General features: G+C 36.8%; 1 protein-coding gene across 1 annotated transcript; it reads right to left on the bottom strand.

Moving 5' to 3' along the window:
* Window positions 1–946: 946 nt before the first annotated feature.
* On the bottom strand, window positions 947–22,965 carry tubg1 (tubulin, gamma 1). The gene is made up of 11 exons (XM_039739545.1): window positions 22,784–22,965; window positions 19,974–20,086; window positions 17,644–17,811; window positions 17,140–17,208; window positions 10,582–10,661; window positions 10,313–10,439; window positions 5,869–5,955; window positions 5,608–5,757; window positions 2,274–2,426; window positions 1,950–2,111; window positions 947–1,649 (listed from the first exon to the last, which is right to left on the bottom strand). Exons 1-11 carry the CDS (start codon window positions 22,830–22,832, stop codon window positions 1,452–1,454), a joined length of 1,356 nt encoding a protein of 451 aa, XP_039595479.1. The 5' UTR covers window positions 22,833–22,965; the 3' UTR covers window positions 947–1,451.
* Between the last annotated feature and the right edge of the window lie 502 nt (window positions 22,966–23,467).

Consider the following 23,467-nt stretch of genomic DNA (forward strand, 5'->3'; position numbering starts at 1 on the left):
GTATGGAGAGTTCAGCCACAATCTTTGACACACACCCATTACCCATTTCTGTTGTGGTACACAAAACACGAGACATCAGACAGATGAGTCTTCTATTTGTGAGGTCCAAAACACCCGCATTCTGATTCCCGTGACAAAGGAAAATTTAGTCTGGGTGGGTCACATGCTATCTGGACTGAGCATTGTCTTTCATGGGAGTTCGCTGCTGACTGCCTCTAAGTCGCTAAGATTATAAATGAAACATCACCTAATGTGACTTGGCCTTAAGGCACAGTGCTGAACAGGACATCTACCCAAACACCCCACCCCACCCATACCACTCCAAAGGGGTTACTGTTTTGTGCCACCAATCAACCTAACATGCTTTGGACTAAGGGAGGGCCTTGGAAATGCCACCAATCACGGCTGCAGGGCCAATGCTACCCACTACCCTATCATGACAAGTTATTTAAAGAAAATAACTTTATTCATCAGACACTTGATTTTCCCTACATGATGCTTTGCAGTAACATAATGAAAGTCAATATGCACAAAAACACCACAAGTATCTGTGTACAGCAACAGCTATTGGAGTCGTTTTCATTCAGCTCTAGGAACTGCTGGCATTTACAGTGCTGAAAATTATAAGAGCTTCATTTGGATCACACAATTAACTTTCAAGTGATCATGTCCATGAACTAACACATACAGACATCACTCTGAAAGAGGTCAAGTTATGGTCACAAATGCTAAAATGTATAAATCAATTGATACCTGAAGTCACACTTTTAAAGCCACCACCGTACTTACACTGTACAGTAAATTTGGAGTAAGTGGGGCCCATCAGTATTCCACAACCCCACTTGTCCACCCTATGAGGGTTTCAGCGCTCCCTGCTTGTGGATTCCCCTTTTTAATAACCTGCAACCCCACATACTGCTTTAACAAAAAGAAACGTAACATCCAGTGGCAGTGTACTGTGTGCATGACAACTGCAAAGCCATTTATTTGATGGACAGGTCAAAAATATACAAGGAAAATTACAAATTTAAATGGCAACAAAATTAGTAAACTACTTCAGCGCAGCCATCAAAGCTGAGACAAGAGGAAGAGAGTTACACCAGGATGACATAAATGGAAATGACACAAGGAGAAAATAGCAAACAAATGAATTCCTACCACACCTCCACAGTGCAGGGATAGAGAAATGTAAGCTAAATGTTCTCAAACACAGCTTGTGTCTCTCATTATCAAGACTCCAGTACTACAATTGGGGGGTGTAATTATGACAACTAACCACTGGACTTCACAGGTACAACTCTGGACAGATTACTCTAAAAACAGTCAAAAGAGTGCATTCTGGTATAAAGTGCTTTGGCACAGATCGGCCACAAGATCTGCTCAGATGTGGCAACACATACAAGTGATGCTACCCTACACGGTCCTTTCCTCCAGCAATGTCTCCCCAAAGCTCACTGCTCCTGTGTCCCCCAAGAAATGTAATCGGGACGGGTAGCAGCACTATACTCATCCACCAACTGCTGCACAATTTCTCTGGAGTTGTCCAGCTCGTCAAAATTGTCTTTGAACATATCCTCCTTTCTGAACTGCTCCAAGAAAGCCTCGCGCTTCCTCAGTTTGTCGTACTGCCGACAGGTCCTGTCAAACAACTGAAGGGGTAAAAAAAAAAAAGAAAAGACAAAATGAGGACATAAAAATGTCTCCTTCACAAAACACAGTCCAAGCAAGACTGTTAATGGCATGAAGGCATTGATGACTTAAAGATGCCTCATCACTTTTACTCCACTCGTGCCAATTGCTTGTCAAGTTCACAAACACTGCTATAGCGATCTAAATTTTATTGCACCTTGACCTTCTGCTACACAGCGTGGTCATAGCAAACCACTGACCATACAATGACTCCCAAGTAGATTTAGACTCAACAGCTGCTCATTTCAGCTCATACTCACAGAGGAAATGCTTGTGTGGTTGGCCATCATGAGTCCACTGACCCGGTGAGCAGAAGGTAGATATGGGGACCGTCTGGACAGGGCTACCTGGATACTGGCTGGACCCCAGGGAATGAAGCTAGCAAGCTTTCTCTCTCTGATCCTCTGAAGACTTTTGTGAACCTGAAAAATATACACTCCAGTTTACTACAGAAGGAGGCTTTACTGGGAGGCTCAGTAAAGAGCTTACTGAAACCATGGCTGGATCTACCGTATCTAATTAGTGAAGAGCACTGAAAAAGCTCCATGTCCAGATCTGGTAAACAGGGGCAATGAGGGTCTTACCTGTGTGGGATCCACTTCGCCCTGGATAATGTTTAGAATAGCGATGTAGCAGTGATTGGTCTGTCGGTCCCTGCCGGTGGACACCATTACATTCTTTGGCTGCAGTAGCCTTCTCATGACATCCAGAACTGTGGTCTTTCGTACGCTGGCCACCTGTTGACAACACAGGCAGGTCCTGGGTGATGACGCAACAGCAACATCCCATCATGTACAAGACCAGCAAGTCTACTTCTCTCACTTGGCTTGAAGATACCATCAGCCACAATGTAAGCAAACCACTCCCTTTGCTTCTCTATGTATAAATCTAAAAATGTATTAAAAAATGAGGACATGTCTTGGCTAAAACAAAGGAGATTTCAACAGGGCCTTGCTAAATTAACTAAAAAGAAGTAACAGGTCAAAGAATAGGTTAACCCAGTGTTTCCTAACCTCGGTCCTGGGGACCCCCTGTGGCTGCAGGTTTTTGTTCCAACCAGATTCCTAATCAGTGACAACACCTGATAACACTGAGCTCATTTAATTAGCTGGTATTATTTTTCTTTTATTCTATATTCAGAAAAGCACAACAGCTTGATTTTTACATTCATAAGAAATTTTGAAGTATTTCTGCTTTTGCTATTGATTTAAATGCTTAACTCTGTTCTGTTGATTTCATTATATTTTGCCCTTTCTCTGTGCAGTTTTTCCCCTTTGTTGTATCTTATTAATGACAATTAAAAATAAGCAGAGCAGACACGCTGGCAAACAATACTGAATAATCAAAGGCTGCAACTACTTTAGCATCAGACGCACTAATTAGTAAATAATGGATTAATTAAACAATTAGAACACCTAGAAAAGTAGAATGAAAACCAAGATGAAAATATTGTAACTGCTTGGTACATTTTAATATATATTTACCAGACTTAGTTTTCCAATTTCTATATTGTTCCCAAAACACAGAACTTGCGAAATAACCTCGCTTAATTAGCCCAAGAGTCCAACTAAAAACAGAAGCTGGTTGGAACAAAAACCTGCAGCCACATGCGGGTCACTGAACCGAGGTTGGGAAACACTGGGCTAACAAATTTTAAACTAATTCTTATTAGTAGACAATTTTATTTTTTATAGATACTCAATTTAGAAAATGACTGCATGAGAGGGTTAGCGTATTTAACTTTAGTCCCAATTCAATTGTCTTTTGACTCACCAGACACTTGCAAGTCCATCCATCCATTTTCCAACCCGCTGAATCCAAACATAGGGTTATGGGGGTCTGCTGGAGCCAATCCCAGTCAACACAGGGCACAAGGCAAGAACCAATCCCAGGCAGGGTGCCAACCAGTCCTCCTTTACAATTATCAATTCCCTCCAGCACTACTGCATGACTGCAACTGGGGGTTACGGGATGCCCTTGGTAATTCCCATGAAAGTGGACATGATTTGAGTACACACAGGTACATTTGCTTAACTTTCAATTTATTTCTTACATACACCTGCACAGTGCCAATCATGACCTCTTTTTAAACATTGCTCCCCTTGCCCAGACTACCCATAAAGGACAAAGCTTTTCAAAAGATACTTGTTTTTATCATCCCCACAAACCCCCAAAAACTAATCTCCAAAGGGCTAACAGACAAATTTTCTTTAACTGGCACAAGAAATTACACCTTAGTGCATGAAAGCAACCAGCTGTTTTAGAAATCATCCCCTTACTAACCAAAATGAGTGACAATCCAAAATTGCAGCAGGTCTCGCAGCTTAATGAAGACTGCTTTCATTTTCGGATACTGTTTTACCATTAACTGCAATATTCTGCTCAAAACACCCAGTTACAATGAGCCCCAGAATTCAGAAGAGGAAAATGGCCTGCAAACCTGTCGATTTACAAACCTCAATTTTCTGATTAAAGGTTTTTGCTTCTCAATCTACAGTTATGAAATAACTTGTCACTAGCCAAAAAAAAAAGACCTCATTACTCTGTGCCTCATCATCCTCAAACAGACTTGTGGCTTCTGATCCAAAAAAGTATTAGTATTGGACATTAACTGAAACTGCAAGGCTTTCACTTCACAAAGACTGTGGAACCAAATCTGGTTTTGAAAAATCCACAAAATAGACAACACAACAACTGAAAGTTGTAACCATTTTCTGTCCAGATTACGCTTAGTCTCCCTGCTGAACCTTCAAGCAGACCATAACCCGACTATCCCTAAAGGGTGTAGCTATCAAAGAGGTCCGTCTTCTCCAACCAGTTTAAATCTGTGAATGACTATTATCTATAATGTGTACTGACCTTTATTCTAAGCAAGATTATTTTTTGTTCCTTTTTCCAAAATTATTCCTACAGGAATAAAAAAATTAATAAGAATACATATACTTTGGGGTGCATTCATAAAGGTTCCAAACAACTGATAACTAATAATGATTGTTACATGGCGCAGAATACAATACACTGTGAAACTTTTCCTAAGGATTGTTTAACTGGTGAGTCCCGTTAGCTTTAGCAGGAAGTTCACTTCATTCAATTGTATTTTATGAGAAGCACAATAATGCGGAAACACATATTTCTAAGCTTTCAGCGAGTTTGCCAAACATCTCTTCTTCCATCTAGCACCAATTCTAACTGAAAATACTTTGAGTCTAAATACTTCCACAGTTGTGTCATCTGGAAAGCCAACTGGCAAATGTCAAATCAGAACAAAAAGAACTCAATTGTGTCTCAGTAGTATCATGACAAGAGCCCAGAAAGTCAAACTAATTCAAAAGAAGGCCGCTGGAAGGCAACAATGATGGTTTTCCACTATTAATGGCATCCACTGATTCCACTTGGGTATATACTTGCCATAGCACAAGCAGAAGAAGAGAGATTCATAGTGCAGTGGACCTTACTTAAGCGCTCATCCTAGACATTTCTGTCACTATGATGGCAAACCACACATATTCAGCTCTTCCAGGAATATTCCAGCTCAGCATGGCATGGCTACTGGCCGTTTTCCCTTGTCTCATTTAGCCAACAACACCCACCTGTAGACTGGAGACATGTTTGAGATGAACAGTGAGCTGATCATTAAATAACAAACTTGTTTCTCATGGGTTAAATGAAACACAATCAACTTCACGCTTAGCTTGCATTTGCCAGGTTAGCCTTTAATGTGAAGGAATTGGAGAATAGAGAAAAGACTGTCAGAATGAGAAGATGATATCAGCTGTTAGGTAGATCTAATGTTAAAAGTTTTTGCATAATACTATACCTCAAGTGTTGTAATAATAAAATATCATGAATTGAACACATTGAAGAAAAAAGAAAAAAAAAGTGCAGCTCACTGGAGTCTCCACAACTTAAGAGACTTACTGACTGGTCCGTGGTGAGAGGGGTATATCCGGTCATGAGGAAATGCAGGCGGGGAGTGGGAATTAGGGACGCAATCAAGCCAATCAAATCATTGTTCATATAGCCAGGATATCTCAGAGTTGTGGTACTGGCAGACATGATGGTGGAGACCTGCAGCCCAGTAACAAAAAGTAAAGTTAGATTAATTTTAAATTTTATTTTTACGTTGGTAATTGAGCTTCAATTTTTACAGTGAAACAAAAAGCAAGCAAGAGAGTTTACCAGCTGATTAATCTGAGAAAATGAAGGGTTCTGAATGTGCAGTCTGTCTGTGGCAATCCGATTCAATGCGGTGTTATCCAAAACAACCTAAGGAGTAAAATAAGATTCTTATTTTTACTGTAACTCTCAGTATGCTACTATGTTTTTAACTTTTTACTTCATACTTATTGCAACAAGTTACATTCAAGGGATGCTCCAACCCAAGTACAAAAACAGCAAACAAGAACATTAACATCAAGGACTTCTTTAAATGAAAATTGATAAAGCAGGGGCACATAACACTCCATATATGATTACTACAGTGTCAGCAGGAAAATACTGCAGATTGGTACTTAATAAGTGGAAGGAAGGAAACGTAAGAATGATATCTTGTTAAAAAATGTATTTTCTTTCCCCATATGTTCAGCAGATAGGTTACCGGGGATGGGGCACACAAAATTCTGTGTGTTGTATATAAAGAGCACAATTTACAGCAGCAATATTGCTCAAATTCTTTAGGTGTCTAGCATATAATAGCAACTGTGCCAATCTTCATTTAGATTAAGCAATTCATTTTTGAGTTATCATGTATAAAGCTACTTATATTACTCCCAAAGTGTTGCAATTGTGAACCACCATAAAAAAAAATCAAGTCTAAATTTTGTCCCTTCAGATTACTTTGCTTAAACTGTACATTCACACCTATGTTACATGTAGGTAAAGAAAAAAGCAATAAAGAAAATCCACTAAGCATACATCTTCTTGTCTAATAACCACCTACAAAATGCCCAGGAGTATACACCCAACACTCCCCATCTCACCAGTGCTCTGGAAACACCAAACCATTACAGGGTAACCCTATGCAATAAGCCTCCCAGCTCTTTCCTGTAATGCAATTGTGTTTCACACATTCTGTGCTTTTATTTATGAGGACCATTATTCTGAAGTATTTTGGTTTTGCATAATGGCCACTGTTGCCACTATGTAATGACTTTATTAGAACTAATAGGGAACTTTTTTCTCTCACATCAGGCATCTTATGATAAAGCTCTTGAACATTCTGCTTCAAGTGCATTTTTTATTTCAACAATGGTTTATAAAGGACTGACCACTCATGAACATTCACTTGTCAAGCTTTAACCCTGTCACATTTATACTAAGCAATTGCCCACAAAGCCCAAAGAAGCTATGAGACTTGTGTGTGGGTCCAAGCTGGTTTTCAGTTGACAGTCATGTTAAATGCCACACTTAGATGGGCTCTCTCTTAATTTATTATCTGATCAACCCCTTCTTCCCCCAGCCCTCTTTTAAATTATGGTCGCAACCTAAAATGAGGTTCCAGCTCTCCAGGAGAGTGAAGAGTTTATAAAAGAGAATCTCAGATTAGAACTCTTGGTTCCTCAGATCAGAAGTAGAATGTGGATGTGGTTCGGGGACATTAACCCATGACGGTTGTCCAGAATATGACCTACGGGAAAAAGACTGACGTTTTGATTTCTCAGCTAGAGATGGAGCAACTGGACAGTGGGAAACAGTCTGGTCTGCTAAGCTTTTCACCAAGACACATATAATGAACACACATTTGTGTTCATATTTGATGAGTCATTAAAGTTTAGCAAAGTTACTAGCCACTCTGATAGTGACAATATGGGAAATGGATGGTTCATTCTTCAATAGGATTAGAATGTTGGAAAATAAAACAAATAAGGCATTCCTTAGATAAAAAAAGGTCTATGAGCACAAAGCTGAACGTGGCTGAAACTGAAGCATTTAGACAAGATACCATGTTAAGTTTGTCTCTATTAACATACTTTTTGTGATCCATCAAAACTGGATATCAATGCAAAATATTAGTAAAATTACCTGTTTTTTTTAATCTCAATGTTTTTTTAGAAGTCGATAAAAAATGTACAAGTCTAGCATACAGTGGATACAGAAAGTATTCAGACCCCCTTCAATTTTTCACTCTGTTATATTGCAGCCTTTGCTAAAATCATTTAAATTATTTTTTTTCCTCATTAATGTACACACAGCACCCCATATTGACAGACAAAAAAAAAGAATTTTTGAAATTGTTGCAGATTTATTAAAAAAGAAAAACTGAAATATCACATGCTCCTAAGTATTCAGACCCTTTGCTCAGTATTTAGTAGAAGCACCCTTTTGAGCTAATACAGCCAGGAGTCTTCTTGGGAAAGATGCAACAAGTTTTTCACACCTGGATTTGGGGATCCTCTGCCATTCCTCCTTGCAGATCCTCTCCAGTTCTGTCAGGTTGGATGGTAAATGTTGGTGGACAGCCATTTTTAGGTCTCTCCAGAGATGCTCAATTGGGCTTAAGTCAGGGCTCTGGCTGGGCCATTCAAGAACAGTCACAGAGTTGTTGTGAAGCCACTCCATTATTTTAGCTGTGTGCTTAGGGTCATTGTCTTGTTGGAAGGTAAACCTTCGGCCCAGTCTGAGGTCCTTAGCACTCTGGAGAAGGTTTTTGTCCAGGATATCCCTGTACTTGGCCGCATTTATCTTTCCCTCGATTGCAACCGGTCGTCTTGTCCCTACAGCTGAAAAACACCCCCACAGGATGATGCTGCCACCGCCATGCTTCACTGTGGGGACTGTATTGGACAAATGATGAGCAATGCCTGGTTGTCTCCACAAAAAAGTTCTATCTTGGTCTCATCAGACCAGAGAATCTTATTTCTCACCATCTCAGAGTCCTTCAGGTGTCTTTTAGCAAACTCCATGCGGGCTGTTGTGCGTCTTGCACTGAGGAGAGGCTTCCGACAGGCCACTCTGCCATAAAGCTCTGACTGGTGGAGGGCTGTAATGATGGTTGACTTTCTACAGCTTTCTCCCATCTCCTGACTGCATCTCTGGAGCTCAGCCAAAGTGATCTTTGGGTTCTTCTTTACCTCTCTTACCAAGGCTCTTCTCCCCCGGTAGCTCAGCTTGGCCGGACAGCCAGCTCTAGGAAGGGTTCTAGTCGTCCCAAACATCTTCCATTTAAGGATTATGGAGGCCACTGTGCTCTTGGGAACCTTAAGTGCAGCAGAATCTTTTTTGTAACCTTGGCCAGATCTGTACCTTGCCACAATTCTGTCTCTGAGCTCTTCAGGCAGTTCCTTTGACCTCATGATTCTCATTTGCTCCGACATGCATTGTGAGCTGTAAGGTCTTATATAGACAGGTGTGTGGCTTTCCTAATCAAGTCCAATCAGTATAATCAAACACAGCTGGACTGAAATGAAGGTGACCTCAAGGATGATCAGAAGAAATGGAAAGCACCTGAGTTAAATATATGAGTGTCACAGCAAAGGGTCTGAATACTTAGGACCAGGTGATATTTCAGTTTTTCTTTTTTAATAAATATGCAACAATTTCAAAAAATCTTTTTTTTGTCTGTCAACATGGGGTGCTGTGTGTACATTAATGAGGAAAAAATGTATTTAAATGATTTTAGCAAATGGCTGCAATATAACAAAGAGTGAAAAATTGAAGGGGGTCTGAATACTTTCCGTACCCACTGTAATACAGAGTTATTAAACAATGCCATTCTCTTTTTTAATGGAGAATTAAGCTCTATATTAATTAATTAATGCCTGCCTTTCAAAAAGAAAACCACACTCTTTAAGAACAACAGGTTGTATATCCACGTCCTGTTCAAAGTAATTCAGCTTGAGCATAGGTCATTCACAAAAGAGTAACTGGAGATTTACCAGCACAACATCAGAGATTCCACTCGTATTTTAAAGCAGGCACACCACTCTATTAGAGAAAAGTGCTCCTCAGACGGGAAGAAATATGACCTTACATTGACAAGTTTTTATATTGCTGCAGGCATTTTTCTTCGAAAGAATTTCTGAGAAATGCCATATGTAAGCACTCATTTCAAAAACGTAATGTTGGGTTTTACTCCATTAAATGTAAAATGTGACCTATAGAGCACACTTGGGTCCTTGTATGGTAGAAAAAACATTAATGAATTCAGACTACACAACACCCAATGTACAAAATTGTCCATAAGAGTGAGAATGAGAATTCTACAGCTCTGGATTCCTGCCTGATGTTTAAGGTAAGGTTGTATTGAGTATTAATATTTTAATTCCATACTGTTATAAATTTGAGACTTTTGTTGCAGCTGTTAAAAATTAAAATTACTGTATTAAGAAAGACATCAGTTTAGAAAATAAATGGATGGACGGCTAATCTGCAACATCAGCAACTGTCAGAGTCCCTTAAGCAGGATGATGTGCAAGCACTTCCTCCCCATAATGTTATATTGCTTATTATGTTAGTGTGGCTGAGCTCATCTTTTCAGAATAGTCAGACAGTTACAAATTAAAATTGCAGTTTCCTTCATAGTCTGGAATCACATCAATAGCATTTACAAGTTGAATGACAAGCAAAAAATATGCATGGCAAGTGCAGGCAACATTGCTTGTGTCTTTCTCTTTGTTCCTCTTACCACACAGTCAGCATTCTGAGTCAGCCGTTTTAAAGTCAGCAAGGAATTATATGGCTGTACAACCACATCACTCATTTCATCCTGGTTTGGAAACACTGAATAGGTCTGAACCAGTTTTTTGGGGTACCTATGGAATTAAAAAGGGAAAAAGTGGTTTAATATTAAAGGGCAAGCGTTTTTCCATTAGCTTATTTAACCACTTTTATTGGATGAAGGAATTAACATTCAAACCAAAACAATTCCCCACAGACATACCGAAATTCACTAACCTGTCATTTAATCTCTCCAAAAGATAGGAGCCCAGACCTGAGCCAGTACCACCAGCAATGGAGTGACAAAGTACAAAGCCCTGTAAAAAAAGATTGTTCAGGAGTGTTAAAAAAATGGCTGGGTGGGGAGGATGCTTGTCAAAATATTATTATACATTTTTGGCTATGAATAGCGGGCTTGGGTTACAAGACTCAATGACTATATACTATTTTCTTCCACCAGGTTTGAAAAATGGGTTTACTTTTAATATTTGTATTTTAAATTATGTTGGCCATAAAAATGTTATGCAGGATCATGATTACAAATAAATGTTATGGTGTGTATAAACACAATACATGGACAAAATATTCAACATTTTAAAAGGAAAGAAGATGTCTTCCTTTTAGATTTTGTGACTATGCTGTACTAAAAAATAAAATTTCTACTAAACAGAACACAGGACATGAAACTGGCTTCACTATTACTGTAATGATGCTCAAAGCTTTACCATTAAAAAAAAAGAATCATTCCCCATCTAAAATATTCAAGAAACATTAAATAGGTTAAAAGCTTCACATATTTCTGTGATCAGCTTCAAAAATACCCTCTACATTACAAAATAAGTAAACCTGTAATAATTCTAATTTTAGAATAAAGACTTCCGTATTCCCTTTAAGGTAATTCATACAAGATCCTTAGCTCCTACATAGATGACAGTCATGTCACTTGACATAAAAGAACCCCTTAAGTGGCTTGAACTAAAACTAAAGGAACAGCATGTGCTGTGTACTATGTGTTTTTATTTGTCAATGGAGATATATTCTAGTTTTATTTAGTACCACCTCCTAGTACACGCATACTTTTATCATGTATATCAGCTCCAATTACTTTGCCTGCTGCTTTGGTATACCGTTTAAGCTCTGTGAGGTTTTCTTTGCCGAGTCTACTTAACAAGGCGATGAATAAGAATTAAGAATTGCTAAAAGAACAGCATTACATCTTTGTTTAACTTCAACAATCTGCATAATGCATTGACTGGATTTGGAATATACATTTTTGGTGGCAAAAATGATCATTTCTAAGGTGGGTTACAATATATTAACACACTGTCACTATTTACATTTCATCTCTCAAAACCAAGCTCGGAGGACATTCACCTTCCATTAAGTCTCTATAACATTAAGGTCCACACACCACCTAGACAAATAATGCATCGGGAAAGGCAGAACGTATTAGCTTCCCAATGGGGAATTTCACATAAACGCACTATGTAGCATTACATCCTGGTGGGACAAGTCACAGAAAACAATACTATGTGAACCACTCAAGATGTGATGTAATGTTGACTTATTACCTCACAAAATAAATAAATGGCTCAATCGGAAATGGCATTCTGTGGCCACATTTAATTTTGGGTCACTGTGAACATGCTTAACTTGTTTTTGGCTGCTTTTTATATTTAAAAAGAGCTACTCCTCTATTGTTTTTGTGCTGATCAAATACTGAAAATGCAACAATCTCATGTTTATCTTAAAACATTGATTGTAAATTTACATGAACAAAATAAAGTGGAAAGTTGTGAAGTCACAAGTGACAACTCTGAAAATGGCCACAGAATTTGAACACAACGACTTTTAGCACCTCAAAACATGTGTCCTACTACCACATTGTCATCTGCATTCTTGATAAAAGAACAATGGTCATTGTTCTCTATCAGTATGTAGCAACATAGAAGGAAAAGGAACTATGACAGAGTACAGACTTTAGTGTCCCCCATGTTTAACTGCTGCTTTTTTTTTTCTTTTCTTTTATAAAAGAAGTCTTTGTTACAATTTAATAATACATTTTATTTATATAGCACCTTTGCCATGCTCAAGGCACTTTTAAAGGAACATCCTAAATTCTTAGTTTAATATATCAATTAACTATCATATCATGGACTTTTTCAAGGATATGACATTGAAGGGTATTGAAAGCAAATTACAATCTAAATACAAGTGCTCATTTTATTTTATTTCTAGATGTACAAGAAAGGAAATTGAATCTACAGTCAGTCAATAGCTTTAATTCAGCAAAAGCAAACCTCAAAAAAGGAACCTCTAAAATAAAATTAACCTTTAATAAAAATGGATGCAACTTAATATTTGAGGTTTGAGCATGAAACTTCATTGCATTTACAATACATCCTAAAAGATTTAGGATATAGAATTTTATCCAGGAGTGTGAGCTTTAATAAGCAATCATTTAAAAGGAAGATGCCTTTGAGCTGCTAAATCATGGCACAAGTTTAGCAATCTACCTTCACCATCTTAATACATAACCATTCTTTTTTTATATAAACATTCTAAGGTAATGGTCTACAAACAAACACTTAAAAAACAACACACACACACACATCCCACCCCAGGTATAATTTTACATAGGCCACTTAATACAAACCCATGATCCCAAACATTTTTATATTCTAAACAGATTAATGCAATAACCTTGATACATATTATATTCTTCTTTGACCAACAATAAAGAAATGCTAAATTTGTCAACATCATTCCAATTTAGCATTTCAACCATGTACAACAGTGTCACCAATACACATTTCCCATAAGTGTAATTGATAAAAAGGTGTTGCACTTACAAATGGGAGGTGACTTTAAAGTAGTGCATTAACTACTACACAGATGTATGAAAATAGGGAATTAATGTTACATTCACTTGAGGCAATACAGAATCTCAACCCATCAGTTGTACACTAGTATACTTTAACCACAGCCAGGATATCTCTTTGACCATAACTTGTCAGCAAGCGTTGTACAGGACTAAAAACCTCTAAGGGTCACAGGCGCAGACCAAGTCAGTGACTGTACCTAAACTTGCAATCTGATGCTTTACAGTTAACCCCTTTAGCCACATTTACCATAAGCCTTAAGTATATGCAAAGTAACTGAATCCAGACCAGCTCGACTGAATCTCTTTAATCTTCTACACATGCACACTGCAATTTCCTGCCAAATGAGAACTTTAATTCTCTTATAATAGGGGGTGTGCTGGAGTGAATCTACTACCTAGTTGCCATGATTCTCAGGTCTGAAAAATATAAAAAAAGAAACTTCAGCAGCAAATTTCTACATGAGGAAACCTTTAAAACCTCCCACAATGTCAGTCATTATAGGCATTTTGTTTCCTCCCTCATTAGCCTGCGTCTAAATTTCACCAAAAAAAAAAAAAAGTCCTATGAAATTCAGACTTTCCCAATAACGAAAAACAGTTCAACTAAAACACTCAAAGGATCAAGATACCTGGACTGTGGCCAAATAAGTTGAGGTCAAAATACTGTACACCCCCGCAAAGTTGTGGTTAAGAGTTCACGGCCTCAGTCGTTCACAGATTTTTCCTTTGAACCTAACTAATAATTGTTAGTGGAAACCAGAAATATCCTTCGCAATTTTTTATGGCTTTTTTGGGGCAATACTGTACTGCAGAGAGAACACAAAGCAAACATCAATGTCAATTCATTTATATAGCACATTTAAAACAACATAGGAATGCTGTGGCCAAAGCGCTTTACAATAAAAGAAGGAAAAAAAAACATTTAATTAACATAAATAACATGAAAAGAAATAAAATAAATTAACAAATAAAATAAATAATAAACAGAAGTAAGATTACATAATCACAATGAGGACACCATCAGTATTACTGAAGGTCACGGAAAGCAAGTGAATAGAAATGGCTTGGAATAGTGAAAGTAGCCAATCCAACAGAGTTATTCATTTCTCCTTGCTGTTGTCCTGTGACACATCTCCGGCATCATAACTGTTTACCACATGCAGCTATCTCGCGTGTTTCGCCGAGTGTTCGTGTTTTTTGTTTTGTTCTTTTTAAAGCCGTAAGATGCCACCCAAACGCCCTGCACCTTTGGTGTGCAGTCATTATCTTCATTACATCTTCATCGTACTGCACAGCTAATTCATCATCATCATCTTCAATCAATATCATTCATTATTGACGAGTACCCGTACATTTTACTACATTTTTATTAAATTATTACATATTTACCCTACTCATACTAAAGAAAACAACAGCGGATACCAAAGAAAATGTGTCTGCATGAATTACAGTACATTTAGGGGTAACATTGGTATTTTACATTCTAGCACAGTGGGAGACATAGCAGTACAGTACTGTACAGTATACAGGTTTACCTTTACTGTAATTTTTTAGGATAATGTATTAAGCCAAGTTTGAAAAAAAATGAAAGTGTTTTGAGGGCATATTCAGAGTTTAAACTATAAAAATAGGCATTTATGGGCATTTTTTGACCACATCCAAAATTCTCGGGTGCTCTAGGAACGTAACCCTGTGAATTTCGGGGGTCGTCTGTACAAAAAATAAAATCACAAAGGAAAAGATATTAATGAAAGTGAAATTACTAATCTGATCTAAAAACTGAATAAAACACCAATTGACCTAACTGAATGAATTCTAAACAAAATCTGAGAACTTCAAGCCTCAGAAAGCTCTTCTGCCTAAAGTACATTAAAAGGAGTAGTTCAGTATTTTTCCAGTTGAAATGACTTCTTCACAATTATTATATGTATTAATTTATCACATAAAATTGTGTTTTAAAGTAAAGCTCTTTAATAAATTTTAAAAATACTTTACAATGGGGCTGAAGAGTACTGGGGTCCTTAGGTGAATCATAAAACTTACCAAATACATCTGTTCTGAAGCAGCAAAGATTTAAATTTAAGAATATATGCCATCCACATTTATGAGGCATCCTTGTGACAACAAAAGGTAACTAGAAATAAGTATTTTATAACAGACTCTTGTAACTATTCTTTTAAAGGTATGCACGCTCACAAAATAAGATTTTTTTCTAAACCGTGCTTACTTTTCACCCATTATGTCCTGTTTTGTTATTTTACATAGCCTACAGTATGAGATTCGCAAAAAAGATATTTTCTTTTTTTTTTTGAAATTTTATTAATTTTATTGCAATCATTCCATACAAACCAATCAATTTTTACATAAAGTAAAATTAAGAACAAGTCAACCCCACCCCTGAGAGAGAGCAAGGCAAAAAAAAAAAAAAGATATTTTCATGCTAAAACAAGATGAAAATTAGGCAGAAATAACATCAGATGTCTGACTTTCAAAGCTGCAGACTGCAACTAAGACAAGCGCAAAAGAACCAACACACAGTGATCTTTTTTTCTTCTTTTCCCCACATATCATTCTCACCTTCAACCTGCACTGAATCATTCTAGACTGACTTTGTGAACATTAATATGATGACAAAAGAAACCACTTTAATTGATCATTTTACAATACTTACCTTATATAATGTTGGAAAACCAAATATCTGACTTTTTTCAATTTTTGCATGTTTTTATAATTACAATGTTAAACTCACTGAATGACACAAACAGCAAATTACACATCAAGGGTAAATATACAACATCACCATGATCTGCCCGAAAGTTTAAAACATCACAGCTATCAGAGATTGTCTGGCAAAGATACAATACAAAGAAGAAACAATACAATATGTGGCTTTTATTCTAAAGCAAGTCAAGATATTACAGTAAAGCTGAATGTATAAGTTATTCACATTATTTAAAGAAAAAGGCTGTGTGATTGCTAAAACTGCACCTCAACACACACCATTAAGTTTCATCTATATTTCATGCCAGAGAGCAGCAAGCAAAAATAAATTGCAGAGAAAGAATTAAGAGTTGAAAATGAAGTTCATTGTGGCTTTTATGATTGCATGTGAAAGACTGTAATTTTCTAAATTTAGATCTTAAATTGAGTTAAGAACTAAATAATGAAAAAGAATAGGATGAACATATCAAAGACACAGTATGCCAAGTCTGTCAGATTCACTGCAAATGTAATGAAAGGAAACGTACTGTAAGAGGCAGAGAAGGTCAATTACACAGCGATAATATCAGACTATAGCACAGAAAGATCAATGCCAGGTGAGGTACAAAGGAGAATGGCAGGAAACAGGTAATAAAAGAGGCAGAAAGACATACAGAAAGAACAAATGATGGTTTATTTTAAATGAATCTGTAACTCAGTAAGTGATGTGGGTCCTAAACATCTAAGCATATAAGGCAGTAGCTCCCTAGTAATTGTTTATAGTGGGGTCCTGACTTTGTTTATCATTTCCAAGAATAGAAATAACCTTTTACGTGCTCTAGTTTCCTTATAAAGGCATCTAATATAATAAAACTGATAAATTCAATGAAAATGTACCTTCTAATATTTTAAAATCAAGATACAAGTGCACTTATCTGTCAAGATCCAAAAAAGCTCCAATCAGCAGTAAATGTAAGAGATATGCAGAAAAAAAAGATTTCACCTTCCATAAAAATTAATTTTACATTAAAAAACTGCATGCCAAATTTATTATATTTCTCTAACAGGTCTGTTTTTTCATCACTTTTCCCAATATTACCTCTGTCTTGTTTAAAAAAAATTAAGACAAAGTTGTGAGTGCTACAGTTCACGTCATTAAATTATTATACCAAGTTTCAGAATTTCTATTAATTGCTTCTCTTCTTTCTCACCTCTAAGCTGTCACTTCCATCTGCTTCTCGGTCTATAATATCAAATATATCTTCATGGATTTTTTCTCCCTAAGGAAAAGAAATAGGCTGTTAATTCTGGAGGACCTATAATTAAATTAACAAAAAAGTTAAGCTATAACTCCCTCCCTCTATAGAAACAGAAAGCTGCAAAAATAGCAAAACATAAGAAAAAAAAAAAAAACAGGTGACATTTCCTCAATTACTATAACATTCCATCCATTCATCCATTTTGTGAACATTCTTTTTCCATTACAGGAAAATCAAAGCCTGTGCCAGCCGCATTAGGCAGAAAAGCAGAAACAGATTAAACGTTGGTTCAGTTCATGACACACTCACAAAAACACCCACACAAACTTATACTAGACAACTTGTGGATTCCAATTAATTCAACATGTACATCATTGGCATGTGAGTGGAAATTCCACAAAGAAAAAATAAAATCTACACACAGTGACCAGATCATAACAGTCCTTCACACAATACCTGGGAAAATCCACTGGCCCAATTATTTCCTGCACCTCCACCATGTTCAGACAGATATATATTCTCAGGATTATAAAGATTTGCATAAGGGGAATTAAGAATGGTGTGAATAACACGAGGCTCCAGATCCAGCAACACAGCTCGGGGTATATAGTGCTCATCATCTGCCTGGAAAGGAACAAAAACATACATTTAAAGCTGCAATATGTTTTCAAATTTACCCTTACTATATATTAAGTCCAAGAAAAATACTGCAACTATTCATCAAATGTACATTATATACTTTTGAAAAATGGCAGCTTGGTATAATATATATATATATATATATATATATATATATATATATATATATATATATATATATATATATATATATATATATATATATATATATATATATATATATATATATATATTTATAAAATAAAGGCACAGCAAGTGACACCTACCATTTTAAAATTTGAACAGTTCTCTTTCTAAATAGCTAAACCACTGTAACATAAAATTCAATATCTGAGTACAAAAATAAAATCATGAAAACTATTTATATAAAAAAAAAAAAAAAAAGCTTAAACACAGAGTTTTCACTTTCAAGTACACTGAAACAAAGTGAAAATTTGTCACAAAAGGAAAAAATCTACAATAGAAGAATGCCCTCTACAGGTGAAAACGATTCATAGATCAACACTAAATGTCAACAAGGCACTAAAATAAATAAATCGTAAAGGATACTTAAAAGTCCCATTTACATTTTTATTTTAACGAACTTGCATAAGCATATATTTTGGAATTTTCATTTTGATGGTTTCAACCATCTATTTATTTATTCATTGAATAAATGTAGGAACAAAGATGGAACAAGGGAAATAACTGAATATAAAAATATTACAAAAGTAAATTAAGAAAGCAGTTTTAGAGAAAAAAATAACTCACCAAAGCACAAGCACACGGATGCCACTCTAATGGATTTCAATATTAAAAGAAATATTAAGATACTAAAAATTAAATCCAGCCCAAAAAAAATACAGCAGTGCCTTGTACCTCAAACGATTCTAACTTCAAACGTTTGAGAGTTCGAACACTAAATTTGAGTGAAATTCAATCCGGAGTTCGACCAATGCTTCTACATCCGAACTGCTTACGCAGTGAAACAAATGCAGTAACAGATGCCATTTATGCTGCGAGCCCCAAAACATAAGCCATTGTGGAACAGTGGCATCCTAACACGGCAGTGTGGAATAGGAGCACTAACTTGTTCAATGACAATGTGATGGTATACTTTAGGAACATCCAGAAATGTTGCCAACACCAGACTATATTGGAAAATTTCTTCTCCGTTGAAAAGTGGGAATGTGAACCAAAACCCTCAACCAGTAGTGCTAAGAGGCAGAAGGGAGAGAGAACATTGTAAGTACAGTTAGTTGCCATGTTTATGGAAGGAGACTACCCTTCAAAACAGTAACCTTTTTCTTCCTCTCCACCAGCCACACTGGATATTACCACTCCTCACTAAGGCAAAGTAAATGAATTTTCATTTTATTATACAGTATTTACGTATTTTATTTATTGTTTTCATGTTTTAATTTATTATGTAGGGCATTTAAGTGTGTTATTTTGACCTTAAATTATGTGTATTTGCTGTATATGTTTATTAAAATGGGTATTGTTTAGAGTCTGGGAACAGGTTAATTTACTTTCCATTATTTCTAATAAGGAAAACTGATTTGGACTTTGAACAGTCACCTGAAACAAATTAAATTCGAAGTACAAGGCACCACCGTAGCTCTTAACTACCAGGCCTCACCACACTAAATGCAATAAATAAGTAATACTCTTATCTACTCATATCTTCATGCAAACACAACATGTAGCTGTGGATCAGACTTCTACAGCATAACACTCTTATGTACAGAGCTGTTATAAGTAAGTCATTTATGTTTGTGGAATATCTGGCAAAGACAGCTTCTGTCCGATTCTGCCATAGCATTTCAATAGGAATGAGGACAGGACTCTAAAATGGCCATTTTAAAATGCAGAATTGGTTCTCTTTAACCCATATCATCACAGATACCCTCCTGTGTCCAGGCGTTAGTGAGGCTGCATGAACATTCTTCCCCCTTCATATCAGACATTCTCTAGTACACTTTCCTCATAAGATAAAATACCTTCCTCAGTAACTGCAAACTGTCCAGGCCATCAGGCAGAAAAGCAGCCTAACACTATGATCAACAGCCGGTGTTCTCCAAACAAAATACTAAAACATCCAGGTGGCCTTCATTAACATTCTCCTTCTATAAAAAAAAAACTGCATAATGTGATAAATGACGTACTTGGTAGAAGAAGACATCCTTCCGGTCTGTGCCCTCTGTAGCAAATTCTTCAACTATTCCTTCTGGACTGATGCCATGTTCAGCACAAAGCTGCTTCCAGAACTCAAAACCAACTGCAGAAAAAAAAGAAGAAACATAAATGATTTGAAAATGGAAAGCTCTGTTAAAAAAAGGAGTATTAATGCATTCTGTAAGGGCTTTCAAATATTTGCTTAAATGTTATATAATAGCTAAAGCACAAGGCTGTCTCCTAATTTCCCACCTCGAATTTATTGTGTGACCCTAACCAAGTCACAAACTGTCTTTGTTCCATTACATGTATAGTCATGTGAAAAAGTAAGTACAACCCACGGAAACTGTTAATTTTAAAAACATATTTGAACAGGCCAACAGTGCCTTCAGAAAAAAGCGCCCACATACTTGTTAAAAAAAAAAAACACCACAAGGAAAAGTTGCCTTTTCAATAATCTATTTGACAAAAATAAACAGATGTACTGATCTACTGGCAGAAAAAGAAAGTGTACCATTGGCTTCACATTAGCAGAAAAGTCTTGTAGACATTTTGTATAACTGCCCACCAGTCTCCGACATCAACTCTGACATTTCTGACCACTCCTCTATGCAAAATTTCTTCAGTTTGAAAGATGTTTGTGGGGTTTCTTGTATGACCTTCCCATTTCAAAGGGATTTAAAATTGAGGCTTTGACTAGGCCAGTACATAACCTTCCATTTCTTCTTTCGGAGCTTTTTCTTGGAGGATTTCTTAGTGTGCTTCGGATCATTATCATGTTGAAAGTTCTATTTTCGGTTCAACTTTAACATTCAGACAGATGGCCTCACATTTTCCTTAAGCACAGATTGATATAATGCATACTTCACAGCTGACTCAATGATTGCAAGTTGTCCAGGCCCAAATCACACCATATCCACCACCATGCTTCACAGCTGGTGCGAGATTCTTCTCCTGAAATGCTATCTTCAGTTTGTTTGTTAATATAGCCAAACAACAATATCTTTAATTCAGCTCACCGGAGCACATTGTTCCAGAAGGTCTGGTCTTTGACTAGATGTTTAATGGCAAACTGAAGTTTTAACTCTAAAGTTCTTTTTGAACAGAGGCTTTTTCCTGGTAACACCTCACCTGCAGGTTAAATTTGTCTACAGTGTAATCTCTTTCTGATAAGAGATGCATGCATTTTTGACACCAGCTGTTACAAAAGTTACCTGCTGATCCCACAATTAAATTTTGAAGTTCTTGGAGACTTCTTGCAGCATGAAATAGTAAGCTCTTGGGTTAAATAACCAATCCTGAACAAATTAGCAGTCATTTGAAATTTACAGTAGTTGTATAAGATTTTCCTTATAATGGAATGATTACTTTGAAATAATTTGGCCATCTTTTCAAATACCTTGACAAGTTCATAGTCATCCAAAACTTTCCTTCTGATGGCCTTGGAGAGCTCCTATGATCTTGCCATGATGACACCACACACGCCAACAGCACAGAGAACACTGGACCCTCGATATCCGTGGTTTAAATAAGACACCGTCCACCTTCATACTCGCCAAAACGGTTCTAAAGATTGGCACTTAATCTGGAACACCTGAATCTAATTTGCTGGATTTGAAGTGGTGATAATTGTAAGGGTGTACTTACTTCTTCCACATGATAAACCTACTCCACCCCATTACAAGAATGATTGCACCAAGACTGAGAATGTTTGCATGGAGATCTACTGTTTGTTTATTCAAATATGTTGAAAAAGCCAACAATTTCCAAAATGATTGCTTACATTTTCACATAATTATAGCAACAATAAGCTTTGTGTAGAAAAAAAGGTAAACTAAAAACATTTTAAAAAAACAAATTACAACAATATTTGTCTATATATGTTTAACATGGATTAAACTTTGTAATAAATCAAACTATTTTAAATTTGTCTTTAAAATTTCACCTTCTCTAAAGCAACTAAATACACATATCAGTTTTTTTTTTTAAAGGAATGCAAACTAGTTATCAGGTACTCAGTACTCACCAGACTACTGTCAACTGCCAGGTAAGTAAAAATGTAAAGATCTAACAGAAGATGGGATGCATGCAAGCCTCTAGGGTCAAACTGAATGTATATCTACTGCATAACCATGAAAGACTTAAGAACTTTAGGACTATAGAAGAAAACAATCGCTTCCAGCATTTAACCAGTCAGAGACTAACAGCAGACAAGTAGGGTTTTGTTTCATGACATTTTGAATGCAGGATGAAATATATTTTGACTAATTCCTCGAGTAGATCCAACAATTACAGTACACCAAAAATGAAGTATTACCTATCTAAAGAAAATAAAACCCCAAACGATTAATCGAGGCAGTATACCAATGAGACATTAAGTTCGGGCGCCGATCAGTTTCCTAGGACAGTAACTGGTTTTCACGATAAACACCGTTACTGAGGCCTAACAGGACTTTAGTGCCACTGGTGTTGTCTCAAAGACTAATACATGGCCGTCGGACTACAAAAAAAAATAACTTGCAATTTAACGGTCAACGCAACCGACACACATCTTAACGAAAACAACAGTTTGTTTAGGCGAACGGAACTGGACTAACCCATCGTCACAAATTTGCAAAACAATACACCTCGAGCAAACTCTTTTAAAAGACTGAATGCGCAATATGCTCTGAAGGCCACTTGCCCAGACCCTATGCGGCGCACCATCGCTAAAGTTTTTTCAGGCCCCAGGTTCAAATTTGACCCTTTCTCATTATTTATCCCGCTTTGAAGCCGACTAAAATTCAGGTGCAGGACTTACTCTGGTTTCCGCATTGGCCCAGCTGTAAAGTGATAATTTCCCTAGGCATCTTTGGTTAGCTGGACGTTACACTGTCAAGAAATGCTTCAGCACAGAAAAAAAGTGTTTCATCCCGTCCTCCAAACTGTACACACAAAAAAGCGCCGCCACCGTTGAGAGCGCGCGTGTGAACCGCCAATCACTCTGCCTGGCAACCGCGCAGGCGCACTAACTGTCCCGCCTCACTATTTCAATAACTTTATCAATACCTTAGTTTTAAACACGAGAATATCGGGTAGCATTGATCCCTGCGCCCTTGTATCTTTGTGTTAGAATAACTCATTACAGCATAAAGCAATATGTTGTTGATACCAGATAGTTACTTTAATATGAGGTAGAAAGGTTAATATGGAAAGACTTGACCTTACATTTTCATAATTATCTTGGGATGTATGGTTTTGGGCTTCATAGACGTTTGGACAAACTAAAAAAACATCACATGATAAAAAGTAACAATAACTATATGGGACACTGTGATGTAAAGATTAGACAGTTCTATGGTTTGATGAGAACAGAGTTACCTGAGGTCCAGCAATTCTCCTTTTTGACCTCACGTCCAACATCCGGCAGCCAAAACTAAAACCTGGAAAATGTCCGGCTTTTACATGTTTATAGTATGCAGACTAACAAGACATCAGCGCTCCC

Source organism: Polypterus senegalus, chromosome 17 (assembly GCF_016835505.1).
Source record: "Polypterus senegalus isolate Bchr_013 chromosome 17, ASM1683550v1, whole genome shotgun sequence".
Taxonomy (NCBI): Eukaryota; Metazoa; Chordata; class Cladistia; order Polypteriformes; family Polypteridae; genus Polypterus; species Polypterus senegalus.

Coding starts and splice junctions, on each gene's coding strand:
- tubg1 (XM_039739545.1), bottom strand. CDS start 22,832: ATGCCTAGGGAAATTATCACTTTACAGCTGGGCCAATGCGGAAACCAG. Junction 10,662..17,139: donor ATGGAAGTGACAGCTTAGAG/GTGAGAAAGAAG, acceptor CTTTTTTTACAG/GGCTTTGTACTTTGTCACTC. Junction 5,758..5,868: donor TTTCTCAGATTAATCAGCTG/GTAAACTCTCTT, acceptor ACTGGGCTGCAG/GTCTCCACCATCATGTCTGC.